This window comes from Rhodnius prolixus, unplaced genomic scaffold (genome assembly GCF_049639745.1).
Source record: "Rhodnius prolixus isolate KJV_2025 unplaced genomic scaffold, Rpr scaffold_8, whole genome shotgun sequence".
Classification (NCBI taxonomy): domain Eukaryota; kingdom Metazoa; phylum Arthropoda; class Insecta; order Hemiptera; family Reduviidae; genus Rhodnius; species Rhodnius prolixus.
In genome coordinates this window covers 18,196,468-18,212,744 of record NW_027411593.1, presented here as the reverse complement: position 1 = coordinate 18,212,744, position 16,277 = coordinate 18,196,468, and the positions used below count along the sequence as shown (strand labels likewise).

Below are 16,277 nucleotides of genomic sequence, written 5' to 3'. Positions count from 1 at the left end.
GACAACTACAACGTACCATGATTTCTTGTGTCCTACTAGGCAAGCGTATGGCAGGCGACTATCTGACAAAGTTATCCAAAATTTTCTTTGACCATATATTGTCTTACAAATGGAAGTCTTCCAAGTGTGTTGGACAGTTAGACGGGGAATTATTCTTACACAAAACGCTGATAAAGAAAACAAAAATGTATCGCGAAAACAGAATCACTAAAGTTACTAAGTTAGTCAGTCTCAGTGTCTATCTGAAGTGAACCCTAATTGAGTGAACATCCAAAACAATAAAATTGCCGAAATGCGGACTTAAGTAAACTTAAGAAAAGTTAAAAAATCTCTTCCTTTCAAAAAAGAAAAACAAAAATGCTTTAAGTAAGTTCAGTGTCTAGCGGACAATTTTTTAAAGGTTTTATACATAAATCATATGGCGCACATTAGCAAAAAAAATTTTAAGCAATACCTGTAAAAATTAAATAAGTAGACTAATTGTAAACAAACTATCTTAGGATCATATGATAATACGGCTATAATGAATTTATCACATTTTCCTTTACAAAATTTGTGGTATTTTCTATTAATTAATGTTACTAATCTCGCCCATAGCATGATGCGATCTCCAAAGTAATATTGTTATTAAAATAGTATTTTTTAATATGTATAAATATTGTGTTCGATAAACTTCAATACTTTATGAAGGGTTTCAGTGTCTGTATTTTGTTCTAACTACGGCTTTATGTATAACAATCGACATGAAATACTGTAAGTACATATAAAATATACTTTTAGATATTGTGTAAACATTTGTACAATGTATACAAACAAATATATTTAAGTTTAGGAGAGAAGTTACATACATCGTGTTCTATCTCTCTAAATATATTGAACATTTACCGCTAGGTTTTTCGAATAAACTGTGCAGAACTAGCAGGACAAAGGAATAAGAACTATTAAACCTGTTCTATATTATACCTGTACTACATTTTAAAAAGTCAATACTCAACATTTAGAAGTAACGATACATTTCAAGGGTTATCAGTAAAGAGAGAACACTGCTCGAGAGCTGGCTTGCACCAAAAAAGTCACCTTGCTTTGGCGAACCACAACTACTGTTATGTTGACGAGCATTACCAAATCATGGCAGCTCAACTATATTGAGCTGCTGGTAACTTTTAAAAATGATACGAAGTGGAACTGTAGCTAACTGCTAAATTTTTTTTAATCTATTAAGATTCTAAGCCAAACTATCTGTAAAATCCTTTTCGTGTCGTCCACTAATGTCTCCAACTACTGCCAAATAAGATACCATTGCTCATCCTAAAATTGTTAGATGGTATCTTGTACAGTCGCCATTCCTTCCATCCAAAATCTCTTGTCCAAATCCTCTCCTTAAGATCACCACAGGTAATTATCGCCAGAAACAGCGTTGGGCCGCCACCTTCTAGATATCTACTGATTTGTATGGTACATCTTCTTTACTCACTGACTGATTCATCCAAGGAAGAGAAGTTATCGCCAATTTCAAGCAATTCTTTTTTTTAACTGATGAAATAGCTGGACATTTGGCTGTGGTTATAGTACAAACTTCAATGGTTGGCTGGGGTCTAAAAGCCTTTCTTAAATGTTCCTCTTTTCGGTCCCCACTTGGTGTCTTTCTTGAAGAACATTTTGTAGTGGCAAAGAAGACAAAAGGTTACACTGCCGAAAAAACACGGCAAGAGTGTCATGCCCTTGTTGTGGTACACAAAGAACGAAAGAGACTCTGTGCTTGGGCAGAAATCAGATTACTCTGGTTACAGGCCTATTCACAGGGCATGGCAGGTTCAGGAAGCTCCTGTACAAGATTGGGCTTATCAGCTCGGAACCGTTGTGCAGACTGTGTCAGAAAGAGGAGGAGATGGCCTTGCAATCGAGAGACTGCGCTACGATATCTTTGGAACTTTAAGGCCAAAGGAGATTGTAGCGCAGAAGGAACTGGTAGGGAAAGTCCTCAACCTTTTTAGAAAGGGAGGTTTCACCTATTAGACTTAAAGGGGAAGGCACAATAAGCCTGCAAGAGGCTGTGGTGCCGTGGAGCATGGGTCCCGTCACTAAATATCTACACCCAAAATGTCGAAAAGTTATTCTTTTTGGCCCAAGCAAACCATTGAATTTGTAACTTTTATTTATTTTTTTCCATAATAAGACGCAGAAAAATTGATCATTTACGGGATTTATACTGATCAATAAATTATAAAACTTTGGTACCTTTACTTTAAATTCTTTTACATGTTAGCTAGAATAAAAATTAGCTGATAACGGCAAAGATGATTTTCTTGGCTGTCTGGGTGTAGATAGAGCTTTCGAAGCGTACATCTTGAGATTTGAGATCTAAAAATTTCATACTATCCGTAATACTAAAAAAACGCACTGATTTTTATTATGTGATCGAATAATTTGCAATTATAAATTAATTAGATTAGTATTGAAGATATCCTAGTCTCTAGGTTAGTGTTGGAAAAAATACTACATGCAAAAAAACCTCGAGATTGGCAAAATAATACTCTTCCTTGGATATCTAATGATAACAAAAATCAAAAAGTTGTATCTAAAAATGATAATGTATCTTTGAAATAAAAATTATTTAATTTTTAAAAAGCAAATTGTTAAACAAAAAATAACTGAGGTTTTCTTTTTTAGCTCAATTAAACCATTTGATTACTTTAAGAAATGTTACATTGCCTATTCTGCAGACCACTTAATTCAATTGTAAAAAGTGTACAAGATATAGCTACAAAATATAAAGGCCCAAGTGAAAATAAGAAAAAACCTTGCAACAAAATTCATAAAACGTTAGATTCAAAAAGTAAACCTGATAATTTAGAGGAATACTATTATGAAGATTTAACAAGTAACAACGAATTTATGAAAAGATATAAATTATTAAATGGTAACACACGTAATGAAACTATTTCTGGTATTAATATAAAAAATGATGGTTGCATATTTTTAAAAGAAAATAAGGCATCTGGTGGTAATGATAGCAAACAATTAAGTAGAATTGACAAAGTAATTTCGTCAATAAAGTGTTTGACAGATTGTGTTGAACTTTGTGGTATAAGTAATGTGGTATTATCAAGTAGTCATAACGAATGGATCAGAAATACCGAAAGAAAATTTCATAAAACATTTTATAAACAAAGATTATTCAAAAAGTCAAGAGATACGTACAATTATATATTCAAAGAGTATGAATGTTTACCAAATAAACACGCACCATCCGTTTTATATAAAATTTGCTATATACTCGATCAAATTCTATCTTATGTTGGATATATAGCGTTGAATACATGGAAAAAGAATAAATTAAATCAGATGAAATTAAACAAACTGCACACAATACATCTATATTTGTTATTTGCACGCAAAGAGCTGATGGTAGCTACGGAATTTTATACAGCTAACAAAGAGCAACGACTAGTTAAGAAAAAGATAAATTCCTTATGGTGGGCATTGAACGCTGCTAAAAAGCAATTAAAACAAGTAAAAAGAAATTCACAAATCAATGTAAAATATACCACAATTAATTACAGAAAATCACCAACACTCAGAAAGCAATCCATGTTTAATTTATTGAAAAATTGTTGCCTAGATGGAAATTATTTAAAATATAAAAGAAATAAATTACGTCGATGTATTACCGATATTAATTTACCTAAAATATCTTCTAAAGTTTTAACAGCTTTTAGAATTGATAAGAAGACATTAATAAGAAGGCCACAATCTAAATAGATTTGAAATCAACAGCAACTGATCTACCGAGAGTGATTCGACCAGCAATTGGGGATTGCCGAAGATTGGGCATCTTCTGTGTAAACTGTTGATTTGTGATTGAGATGTTTTGTACTATACGATATTTCAATAATAATTATTATTATGAAAAGATAACGTATGTTATCAATAATTATTGAATAAAAAACGTTACCTTTATTTCTACCCATTCGCCATTTTAAAAGAAAAAATAAAATGAAACAAGGAATCTCTTAATGAAACATTAATAATAAACTTATATTTAACAATAAAGTTGATGACTAAAGATTAGACTTTTGTTACATCTGGCATTCTTTGAAAGAACTGGGTTTAAGAAGAACTTTCTGGATTTGAAACCACGGTTTATTCTAAACTACAATATTAGTGACCGACTTAGAATCATATAATTAATTTTAGTTTTTACCAAATCTGCTGATTCTTACGATTTTTGTTCGTAAAATAATTGCTCAAATATAGTAGCATGACGTGTGAGGCTATAAGGAAGTTTACCATTAAGTTAAGCCTGCTAGATCTAGAGTTTGTCTGCTATTTTAGATATTGAGCGTTCATTTAGCTGAAGGTTTATAAGTGTAAAAAAAAAATTACCGTGTGGCTGTGTTTTGGACACGGCCGTGTGTTGTACGTGAATACGTTTACGTAACGGGTTATATTTTTTATATAAAATATTTGTATTTATGTATTTTAGGATGAATTAAAGGAAACAAATCAACACAAACTGTGCCTATACAATCCGTTGTCGATGTAGAAGCGATTTCATCATCCACTTGCATAATTTCCCCAGCTGCAGATGTACTGACACCGTTGTTGATCCGCTCGGCCGCATTCATTCTTTTACGTTCCCGGCGCAGCTTGACTCGGTCATAAGGTGTTTTATTATTACCATTCGATTGTTCTTGAGAAGCTCTTTCCAAACCGTATACGATCTCTGTATTGGTTTTGGCTTTTTGCCGCGCATAGGCCGACATTCTATATTTTTGATAATATTTTTTGATTCTAACACCTTATTATATTCACTGTCACTATTTTACACTAATGTTTTATATACAATCGATAAATTGTGACGATAGCTGACGATAAAAACTTAAACGAACATCGTAGCTTCTCCGAGTCAAAAGTTATACTAATTGCAAATCTCGATACGCAGCAAAATGATCTCAAAATGGAGGCGCTTCCCCCCTAGACCGCGCGCGATGCGTCACAGTCCTCGCTTATCGTAATGAATTCTTTGATCCTTTAGCTGCTATCCAATGGTCTAATTTAATTTTGGATGTAGACGATAGATTCGAAACTATAATGCCAAACTGTATCCCCCGATTTTGTTATCATTAGGTTATTTGGATTGCCTCCAAATGATAGCAAATTTAAAGACGTATTTACGTCAAAAGTTATACCACTACCAAGCACCAAATGCAAAGATGGAGGAGTACAAATATATTTAAGTTTAGGAGAGAAGTTACATACATCGTGTTCTATCTCTCTAAATATATTGAACATTTACTGCTAAACTTTTAGAAAGACTGTGCTGAACTAGCATGACAAAGAACCTAATTAAACCTGTTCTATATTATGCTGGTGCAACCTTTTAAAAAGTCAGTACTTGGTAATTTGAAGAAAAAAAAAAAATAATAATAATAATTGCAATCCATACCCAAAATCTGTCGCTTCGTTTGGCAGAAAAATACTTGATTTTTGTTTCTCTAACATTTAGAAGTAACGATTCATTTCAAGGATTAACTCTACAAAGAGAACTTTGCTCCGAGAGCTGGCATGCACCAAAAAAGTCTCCTTGCGTTGGCGAACCATAACTATTGTTATATTGACGCGAATTACCAAGTCATAGCTACTTAACTATATTGAGCTGCTAGTAACTTTTAAAAATATCTTAAAATTGTCTTTGTATAGCTCTAAAAGTATTTCATAGGAAAATAGTTTATAAATGTGTCTAAAATACAAAGAATTCTGTATGATAGTAAATGAGATATTAGCAACTAAAGCTTAGGAAACATTGCTAATATTTATCATATTTCTAATAATTATCGCTTAATATTCTATCTACAATGTTCATAGTTCACTCAATTGTAGAGATACGTAGTTGTAGTCTATGTGCTAGAATATACAGAAAACTCAGTGCTATAGAAATCAAGATATTGCGATTTGAAATTTGGGTAGTTTGTAAGATTTGCAAATTTCAACTTCCAATATTTCCTTTAGTATTTTATCTGGATTGTACAAAATTTCTCGAACCTGCTTGGAGTTGTATCACATCTTCCAAAAGCCAAACATCTTACAAATAATGTCGACATCGAAGAGTCTAGCCAAAGAAGGCTTCAGCGTCAAGCCCAACTTCACAATACTTGCCATGGGGAGTTAAGAGGAACCATTAAGCACAAAACTTTCAAATAAGTATTCAGAACAAGATAAGAAAAATTGGCATCGATGATGAGAACGCTACAGCCAATGATATGCAATCTAACACACCGTATCTAGTTACAGATATCGATTTCAAGCTAAAGCGATATATTTAGTCGCAGATTTCTTCTTTAAAACACCATCGATACTCCCACCGTATTGAATAATGACTTTAAAAACTTATCTACCCAGTATAGATTTCCGTATATCGTTAAAGCCTTTATCGAAATAAAAACATACACTTTCACTTTGTAAATGTATTGGCCTTAAGGTTTTTTCTTCGTCTACTTTATTGGGAGCGCCCTATTTATCTGTATAGCACACAGACGAGCACAGCGCAAGGCACGATGGCGTGCGTACGGCCGGGTGCGAAATATCTTTTTATTGATATATTGCGTTTACGTTAAGCTATGACGGTGTCTAGATATGATTATATTGGTTTACTCTATTATCCAGGGTTTGCGGTTTTGAAAATATTTATTATTTTCTTTCCATTGGTGCAATTTATGTAGGCAAGTTTATGTTTAGATTTAATATTTTCTAAACCAATTTCTATTTTAAATGTCAAGTAATTTTGCGATTGAAAAAATAATAACCAAAAATACCCATTTTTTAACAATAATAATAGATGTAATACTAGTTAATTAATGAATTTCTGTAATAAACATCTACTTAATTACCCTTTTTTTTCAACTAATATTTTCACTACTCCGATAAATTTAAGCAAAAAGTGAAGCTAACGCGAGACACACATAACATTCATGAGAAACGTAAGGAAATAATTAAGCCAGTACAGAAACTTCCAAAGAAAAGGTCAACACAACACACACTGGTAATCATTTCATATGAAGATTGCTTCAACAACATGAAGTATCTTCTGGCAATGCAACGAATTGGCAAAGGATGTGAACAAACTTACCATAATGGAATCTGGCAGTTTCACAACAAATTGGAGAATAAGGAGATCTGCAAGGGGAAATAATAATAATAATATAACAACATTCTAAGAGTTTTAGCGATTTGTCAGTGTTTTTGATTGGAAGATTAGGCTTTTTATTGTAAGTATTGGTAGCTTAGACTAAGCTTTTAAATTGTACGCTGCGTGGCCCGACAGTCTAAAGAATGATTGAATGGAATTCCAGCGTAAGAAAGGTTTTTGCTTTTACAATAATCCAGCTTCACCCCACTAGCTAAAACTTTAGCTGAACGTAAAGAAGAGCTGGGCTGCTTAGAACCAGTGCTTAGCTTAGAAAGGTGATATTAATTGCTTAGAAAAAAATGCATCAAGTTAAAATGAGGAGGATGTTCTCAAGTTACTATGAGGGTAGAGAGGTAATGGCGAACTATCAGTCGCAGGAATAGATACGAATAGATACTCGTATATTGCTAAAAAAGGTGGAAACCTGAGTCGGAAACGAAGAGGATTTGAATCCCTTACTTACTTACTTCAATGGCTCTACAACTCGTGGTGAGTCCTGGCCTCCCCTATGAGCGCCCGCCAACCAGCTCTGTCCTGTGCTGCCGCCCTCCACTCAGAGACTCGCAACAGGCTCCCAGCGACCGCCCTCACAACGGTGTGAGGCGACCAGCAAACATACTTTACTGTAAATTTCTTTTATTAACCATTAAATAAAATCCAAGGCCTAAGACCGGGGAATCGAACCCAGTACCACAATATATATTAGCTTTACAGGTCTCGCCTCTAACCGCTCGGCTACCGTGGCGCCTCAGTTCCATTTATTGCGTAGACGTATAGACGGCTGCCCACCTCAGCCTCGGCCTACCGGCTCTCCGAGTTCGGAACAAGATCTCATCCAGAGTTTTCCATCTCGGACTCGTCCATTCTTGCTAGGGTGCTCGCCCAGCTAAGCCTACTTAATTTAATTATTTTTATTACATCCACCTCCGCATATAGCTCGCTAAGCTCTCTATTTTTTCTGATCCTCCAGACCTCTCCATCTTTGTACTGGTCCAAATTTCCTGCGGAGAATCTTTCTTTCGCAGATTAGTAGCTCCCTCTCATCCTGCTTGCTTATTGTCCAGGTCTGTGTGATGCATATGTTAATACTGGACGTATAAGAGTCTTATACAGCCTGGATTTGGTCTGACGAGACAGGAGTTTGTTTCTCATGTACTTAGCGAGTCCGAAATAGCACCTATTAGCCTGCTGCTATTCGTTTCCGTATTTCAGCGGAGGATTTGAATCCCAGTACCATTTATAAAGTAAAGTAAATAAAGTAAAAAAATGCCTATTTTTTTCAGGCGGGCTTTACGTCCAACTACCAAATTAGGTGTCGTGGACGGAGGAGACCAGCAAACATACTTTACTGTAAATTTCTTTTATTAACCATTAAATAAAATCCAAGGCCTAAGACCGGGGAATCGAACCCAGTACCACAATACATATTAGCTTTACAGGTCTCGCCTCTAACCGCTCGGCTACCGTGGCGCCTCAGTTCCATTTATTGCGTAGGCCTATTATTTATGCTCTTGTTAGCGCGAAATCAGCCATGAAATAACCCATTTAATCTTCCACATAACTCGTAAACACACGAAGATAAACCTATAAGTACTCACAACAGAATATCCTGGACAGATAATAAAATAAAAGTTTTCAGATATTTTTTCGGGTCATTTTCAAGTAAAATTTTTTTAAAAAAATTGAAAAATCATTTCAGAAAGGTAGAGCTTTCGGTTAAAAGATTTCCCACGTTTTTTTTCATTTTTGTGAAATTTCCTTTACACTGAAACCTAGTCAGACACAATCGCCGAAGTAGACCGCGCTTTAGATTAACATTGTGGGAGAGGATTTTAAGACATGGTAGCAGATGAGAATGCGACTGTGGAGAAGAAAGGTGATATACCGTAAGGGTGGCAAGTTTTATTTCAAGGCCAAAGACCTGCATGGGGGTCGTATTGATACAGAAAGAACAAGAATTATTTAAGAGCTATTTATCAGCGTGCAGAAAGTATAGTATGTTCACGTCGCGAAGAGAACAACTTTGGAAGTCACGTACTAAAGCTGTAGCAAAAATTAGGTTAAATCTCCTATTTCTTTGAATTAATCACGATGTATTTATTAAAAAATGTTCTGAGTTTAAGTAAAAAGTAAAAGTAAAGTAAACGCTTCTTTTTTTTCAAGCAGGAACTAATGTCCAACTATGAAATTAGGGGACTTGGACATGGGCGGAACCCCATTTTTCTAACTATTAAAGACGTAGGTACCGCTTAATTCAAACAGAGATCCTCCACGCTTCATAACCGCTAAACCAGCACCCGCCGAACATAAATAAATATATATTTAATATACAATATTTTATATGTACATAAAAAAGTAATTTTCTACTTGGTAGAGTTTCACTGCTAGTATCTGGTAACAAATCGAACGGAAGGCCAAGTCCGGCGGTATGGAAATGAAGATTATTATCGAAGATTCGCACCATTTCCTCTTCTACAACTGTCGTCCCACAGTTATTTCAGGGAAGCGAAAGAAAGAGTGAAACGGAGAATGTAGACTTGAGGGAGTTTTGAAACATAAATTAAGTTCTCTAAGAAATCAGTTAATTGTATTCCCATATTTCTCCAATATTGCTGACACGTCGGTAGTTATTATTACGACCATTTTGGGTTTCTTATCAATATGGACCTCACACTTTAGCTCTTTTTTTTGCAGTGTAATTCTTTTTTGCTTTACTTATTATTAGATAATAATATATTTTATTGTTAATAATCAATTCAGAAAAAAAAAAAATTATAATGAACGTAAAATGTTAATTCAATTACGAAATAAGAAAAAAACAAAAAATGACTTTAAATACTAGCTCTAAGATTAGAAAATGCTATGAAATACTTTATTAATGAAGAAGAAAGAACTCAATTATTCTTTGTAAATGCAATGAAGCTTAATTGCATCCGTGTTGATCAGTAAGAATAAAGCTGCAAAAATGATAATAAAAATTACAATATAGTGGAGAGGGGGGCACCTTTGAACAGTTTTAATTTCTCGCCAAATATTTAAAACATTTATGATTGGTAATTTTCTCCATTTGTTGTGGTAGTCCTGTTGTATAATTGATAGGAGTTTCCCTTCGTTTTCATTGTTTGTAAAGTCCAGAATTGAGGAATGTTATATTTTGTAAGGGTGGAAGTAAAATTTTTGTTGCAGCTTTGGAAGTGTATTGTGAAGATTGTAGTGGACAAGGTGTAAGTACTATTAGTCCATATTAACATTTGGAATTCGTATTTTTAAATCTAGTATTTACAAAAGTCTATTTGTTTGCAAAAAGTGTTGGATATTATATTTTCTTTTATGGAAGGAGAGGGGGCACATTTCAACATCACAGTTAAAATGTGCTCTATCCATTGCAAGTTTGTGACTTTTTTTTTGTTTAATCGCAGAGAAGGGGAAAGAAAGTGGTCCGACGCTACATTAAGAAGCGCGACAAACCGAATATTTTGTTCAAACTTCCTAAGCCCATCATTTTGGGTACAACATCCCGAACTGAGTCATTCTTGATTTTTGAACTAGATTTCAGTGGTTTAAAAGAGAAAGTAATGTAGTAGTGAGAGAAATAACTGATAGAAGGTAGATTCAGAGTAAAGTAATATCATTTTTTCTATTTTATATTGTGTTCAAAGCTACCCCACCATTGGGGCAGATATTAACATTTGACACATTTTTAAATAAAAAAAAAAGAGATATGTATGTAAAGTACCAACTGATATAGAACTGTTAAGAAGACTTGAAAGTTGAAGAAAACAAAATAAAAAGGTTCAATAATACGATTCTGTGCACTCTGTAACAGAAAATGTAAATTCTGTTCTAATGTGCCCCCCTCTCCCCTACATTAACAAAAAACACACCCTGTATATTATTCACAAATTAGTAATTAAATTATTGAATCAATTGGAATCTATACAAGCAAACAGAGCGGGCATTACGAATAAGATTTAGATAGTACGAGTTTAAAAGTTCGCTTAAATGAGGCAAAGTTAAGGTGTTGCACTCTAAATTCTAAGAGACACTGCCAAAATACGAACAATATCCTCTCTGGCCTTTCGGTTACATGGTAAACACAACTCAACTTTCATGTTAACCCAATAGGTGAAATTGAAATAGAGCGGTTCACTTTTCATTTTAACCTTCCAGCGGGCGCGAGTATCTCACAGATACAGACTAAGCCTAAAATTATCGCAGTTTAGAGACGGAACGGCGGAGGGTGCTGTACTTTAAGCAATGCTACACCCTCATGACTAGTTTCCTTCAGCGCTAATCTCATCTTGTTTGGGGTTGTACATTTCTTGGCAATTGTCGATCCGTGCCTGACATATACTCGCGACCAATCGAGTAAGTTTCCAGACTTAACAATTATTTGTATTTTCTCTGTTATACATGTCCATCAAATTGAACTATTTTCAACATTGTTTATAAGAATATTGTTTTCTACTGACAGAAAAAGACATTGTACATCTCAGATACGAGGAGGAAATAACTGCGAAAACTTTCAACAGTCTAGTGGCTGAACATGCTGACTGTAATTATTACACTTATTGGCTTGTAAAAAATAAAAAGTACTGTCGTTTTCTGAGTATTTTTTATTTGTTATTTCATTATTAATAATTATAGATGTTATTTAATTAATTTCATTTCTTCTATTGATAGAAAAAATTAAAAATACCAAAGTTTATCTGTAAGATACGCGCGCCCGTTTTTGTAACTTTTTGGCCGCGCCCGCTGGAAGGTTGAGCCAACTTAATTATATATTTTGTTCATTTTATTTATTTATTATTTTAAATTCACAGCCTTTGTAAGAATTATTATGACGAAATAAAATGTGTTAACAACTAAGCCCAAATCAATTTGGTACAAAACTTCATCTTATGACAATTACCCTGTAGTCTCTTATTATAGTGAAAATGGACCAGCCAACTGGCAAACAAGTGATATCATTATAGAGGTAGCCCAATATCTGGAATTCAGGAATCTCTCATCGTATAAACTAAGGTTAAACTCTCAAGTAGGTGTAATATACATTGATCCTAAGGTAAATCTGAATATAACGTGCCTAATAGTCCACATACCCTATATAGCTAGCAATTTTGTCCACGTTAGAAGGACATAACTTCCTTCAACATATTTGGAATGCCTTTCACTTTGAAAACTATCCTCTTTATGTACGTCCTCATATGAAAATGTTCAAGAAGATAAGACCGTACATTCCATTCCATAAATTTATTAAAAGTTATTATTTATAATTAGCTCATTAAATTGATATTGTATTTATAGTTTAATAAAAATAAGAACCATTAAACAAATTTTAAGGAAAATTGGTACGCTTAAATTCTAGTTCAAAATTTCTATTTCAGTTCCCTAAACTGTAAAGGAAATTTTCATGTAACTCTGTTTTTCCCAAGGTAAGTATTTTTAACTGTGCCCGTGGGGAAATATAGACTACTTAAGCCATAAAGCCTCTTAGTTCATGATAGATTATACTGTGCAAAGAACTTTGAACAGAAAATTAATTAATCAGAAAGAATGGAACATCATTCGTTATTTTTAGAAAAAATTAATAATGTTAAAAAAAAAAAAAAATAGTCTAATAAATTCGGAGGGCGGGAATGTAGGTCTGTCAATGAAAAAGACTTAAAATAGTTGAGTGACTACAACAGTTTCCAAAAAGAAAATTGGCGCATCAACAGCTGAGGTTATTAGCGCCCGGAGCTTTTTCCAGTGCACTGCCGGCCTCCGGACAGTGGTTTCTCGTTACAGACAACACTGTCCATCACCGGACAGTGAGCTGTAAGAAGCTCCTAGGAAGAGAAAATCTAAGGGTCAGCTGCTGGATTCGAACCCGGGACCTCCGCGTGGGAGTATAATTATTATTATTATTATTATTATGAAGTTCTCATTTATTAACATTTTTCACTTGTAGGCAGTATTTTTAGTTAGTTATTTTGTACATACACTTGGCTATATTATTATTTTCTTATATATTCTTTGTTCTCTTTTGTATATTTGAAATTTAGTTAGGAGAGGAGAAGTTGGTAATATGGGGCGAGGTTGGAATTTGGGGCACCCCTGTTTTTGTGAAACCAGTAGTGCTATCTGTTAGTTTTTGGTGCCTCTTTGGGGTAGGCTTTGGTCTGCTGCAGAAGGCGGCGCGTCAATCGAGTGGCAGCTTTGTCAATGTGTTGATTTTGTCAATGCTAAAAAGTTTTCTTAAGGTTGATTTTCCACTGCTTTTGGTTAATACCGAGGAAAGTTAGAATAATTTCACTTAGACATTAAAAAAGTAGAAAGTAGAGAGTTTTAATTGGCAGTATTATGGATTTCAAATATGAATGTATATTGGAAAAATAAAATGAGGTTATATTGTACGCGGTGTATGGTGGTATTATGGGACAGCGTTGTCCCATGTAACAACCTCGTTAATCGTCTGCTGAACAAGTGTGAAATGTGGCACTGAGGACGAAACTAGTGTCTTATAATTTTTTTTTCTTTCTACAGGGCACTTACTATAAAGGGCCTAAAAAGATCATTTTAAAGATTTCTTGACATTTCTCTAAGAAAACTGATTACACCCTAATTTTTATCCTTAATGTACGATAATTGTGTAAAATATAGTTTTGTGGCGCATTTAAGGCTTACTTTTACAATTCATGGAGAAACGAGAACATTAACTATAATTATTATGTGTGTCCCATATTACGACCACACTTTCTGAAAACCCAATATGGCACCACCACAGACTTTTTTCAGTGTAACTCCAGACTCCTTGCTGTGATCCACTCCAAGGACGCCAAATTTACAAAGACAAATAATGTATGTCTATGATTTTACTTCAGAGTAGGTTTTCAATTCTGAAGAGTTCAAAATATGCAAGGTCCCATATCCATCTTCTCCTCTATCTCTAATCTTTACTATATGAAATTTTCATTTTTTTTTAATTCTTTAATGTAATAAATAAATCAAAAATAACTTTTTGTTTTTTGTTTGATTCTATCTCTTGGAATGGATTACTAAGAGTAACCCAATTTCTAGTTCATACAGTACTGTCTATGAAGCCTACAGGTGACTTCTTGCTAAACTTATGTAACTCAAATCTGATAACAGAAACTCTTCAAAAGTCCTGGTCGTGCTCCAATTTGGTCTTGATACAATAAGTAGGAAAATAGAAAATATTGTGACTACTATAGAGGGATAACTATAAAATAATAATAGCATTCTGAAGTGTAGTCTGTTTGTTAAATTGGGCTGAATGTTAGGGATTGTTGCCAGAATAGCTGGCTAGCATTGGCGAGAGCAAGGATTGTCTCAACAGTAAATTATTTGGATTGTTGAGAGAAGTCTAATCAAAAGATTTTCAAATGGCTTTAATCATTGATCATTAATTTATTTATTCTTTACTGATGATGGATCATTCAGCTGACAGCTGTTGCTATTGTATTTTTAAATTAATTTATATTCATTAATTTATTGTTGATGCTTTAAACGGAAAAAAGTCTTGGATAACAAAATATTGGTTTAAATATTTTTAAGAATGATTCAAAATTTAAAAAAAAAATTAAAGAATTATGAAAGAAAATAAAATGATTGAGTATACAGTAAGTCTTGAAAAAATAAAATTATAGAATCAGTAAAAAGTAGATTTAGAGTGCACTTGTTACTTTATAAATATTTTCAATACAATTAACATTTTGTAAATTTGATTAGAAAAGACCTCAAAATGAAGATGAATAATTCAAAGAGCCAATGATTGTGTGAGTGTCGCCATTCAGTTTATTTCCATGGGACAAACTTTTTTTTTTTTTTTTCTGTAAATAATGAGAAGTTTGCTAAAGTCGTAAAATAGACCCTCGTAAAATGGGACCGTTCTTTACAGTAATAACACTTGTAGTACCCAATCATTGCTTTTTCTTCTACTACTTCTTCTTTTTATTGGTTAACGAAGGAAAAAAAAAATGTGCATTTGAAGGTTCTGAATGAGATAGGATTAACAATTTCTGCCTTTTGGGCTCGAGTTTTAAAAACAGATTTTAAAATTAATTTTTACTTGCTCAGAAAAGTTGCTGGTGAATTTGGTTCTATTTAATTATTACATTATTTTCAAAATTTAATACCGATAATTAATCGATAATTATAAAATAAACTATTGCTTGGGAAAACAATTTGAAGATAAGCATATTGTAAAGTTTTTCTTGTCCTTTTACTAAGAAAGAACTTTACTTACACAACTAGTGCCTGCCACTAGTTATTAAATAATATGTGGGTTTGATTAAATAATAAAACTCGCTAAATTTGTAAGTAATAACCTGATTTATTAACACATTACCTTTACTCACATTAACATTTACTAGCAACTAACGCTATTCATTACAGTCACCATTTACAACAGTCACAACAGTTTACTGTTACTTACTCACTACGTAACGCCACAAAACTGTTCCCCGACTGACCACTGGTCCGCACTGCACCGAATTACACTAGTCTCTGCTACACAAACAAAGCTCTACTCACTAACTGACTAACAGCCTGACTAGCTAACTTTGAAGCTCTCCGCAACACTGACTCTCTCAAAACTATGTCTCAACACTGACTCTCCAAGACTAACTCCAAAACTCACTGACTGGTTAAAACTGATTAACAACTCTAATAACTCCTTAAAACTCTTAAAAACTGTCTGCAAAGACTTCACTAAAAACTCTGTCTAAAAACTTGATTAAAACTGACTTCTCCAGCTGTGTCTGCCTCCTTTTAACTGCGACTGCCCCACTCCGTCTGTGTCACGCCTACCGGCCGGTCACTGGCTGAGAAAAAACACATACTGCCACCACCCCAATTGGGGCCGCCCTCCTCCAACCTTCTGTCACACTCCAACTCCGCCTGTCTTGCTCCCACCTGCCGCTCATTGGCTGGAAAACACATACTGCCACATTCACAACTAGGGCCGCCTCCTCCAATTCTCTGTCTCTCTCCAACTCCGTCTGTCTCACTCTGACCTGTCAATCACTGGCTGGGAAAACACATATGCTCCCACCCCAACTGAGGCCTTTCTCTTAGCTGGCTT

The 16,277-nt window shown here is 34.1% G+C and overlaps 2 protein-coding genes across 2 annotated transcripts in view; one reads left to right on the top strand and one right to left on the bottom strand.

The window, feature by feature from the left end:
• LOC141450988 (uncharacterized) overlaps positions 1 to 16,277 on the bottom strand; it is a 269,247-nt gene that overhangs the window by 233,602 nt on the left and 19,368 nt on the right. The gene's annotated exons all lie outside the window — the stretch shown is intronic.
• LOC141450979 (uncharacterized) lies at positions 470 to 4,066 on the top strand. The gene is made up of 2 exons (XM_074121951.1): positions 470 to 753; positions 2,671 to 4,066. Exon 2 carries the CDS (start codon positions 2,701 to 2,703, stop codon positions 3,760 to 3,762), a length of 1,062 nt encoding a protein of 353 aa, XP_073978052.1. The 5' UTR covers positions 470 to 753; positions 2,671 to 2,700; the 3' UTR covers positions 3,763 to 4,066.

Excerpts from the sequence above, each read along its gene's own strand:
- LOC141450979 (XM_074121951.1), top strand. The coding sequence starts at position 2,701 with ATGTTACATTGCCTATTCTGCAGACCACTTAATTCAATTGTAAAAAGT.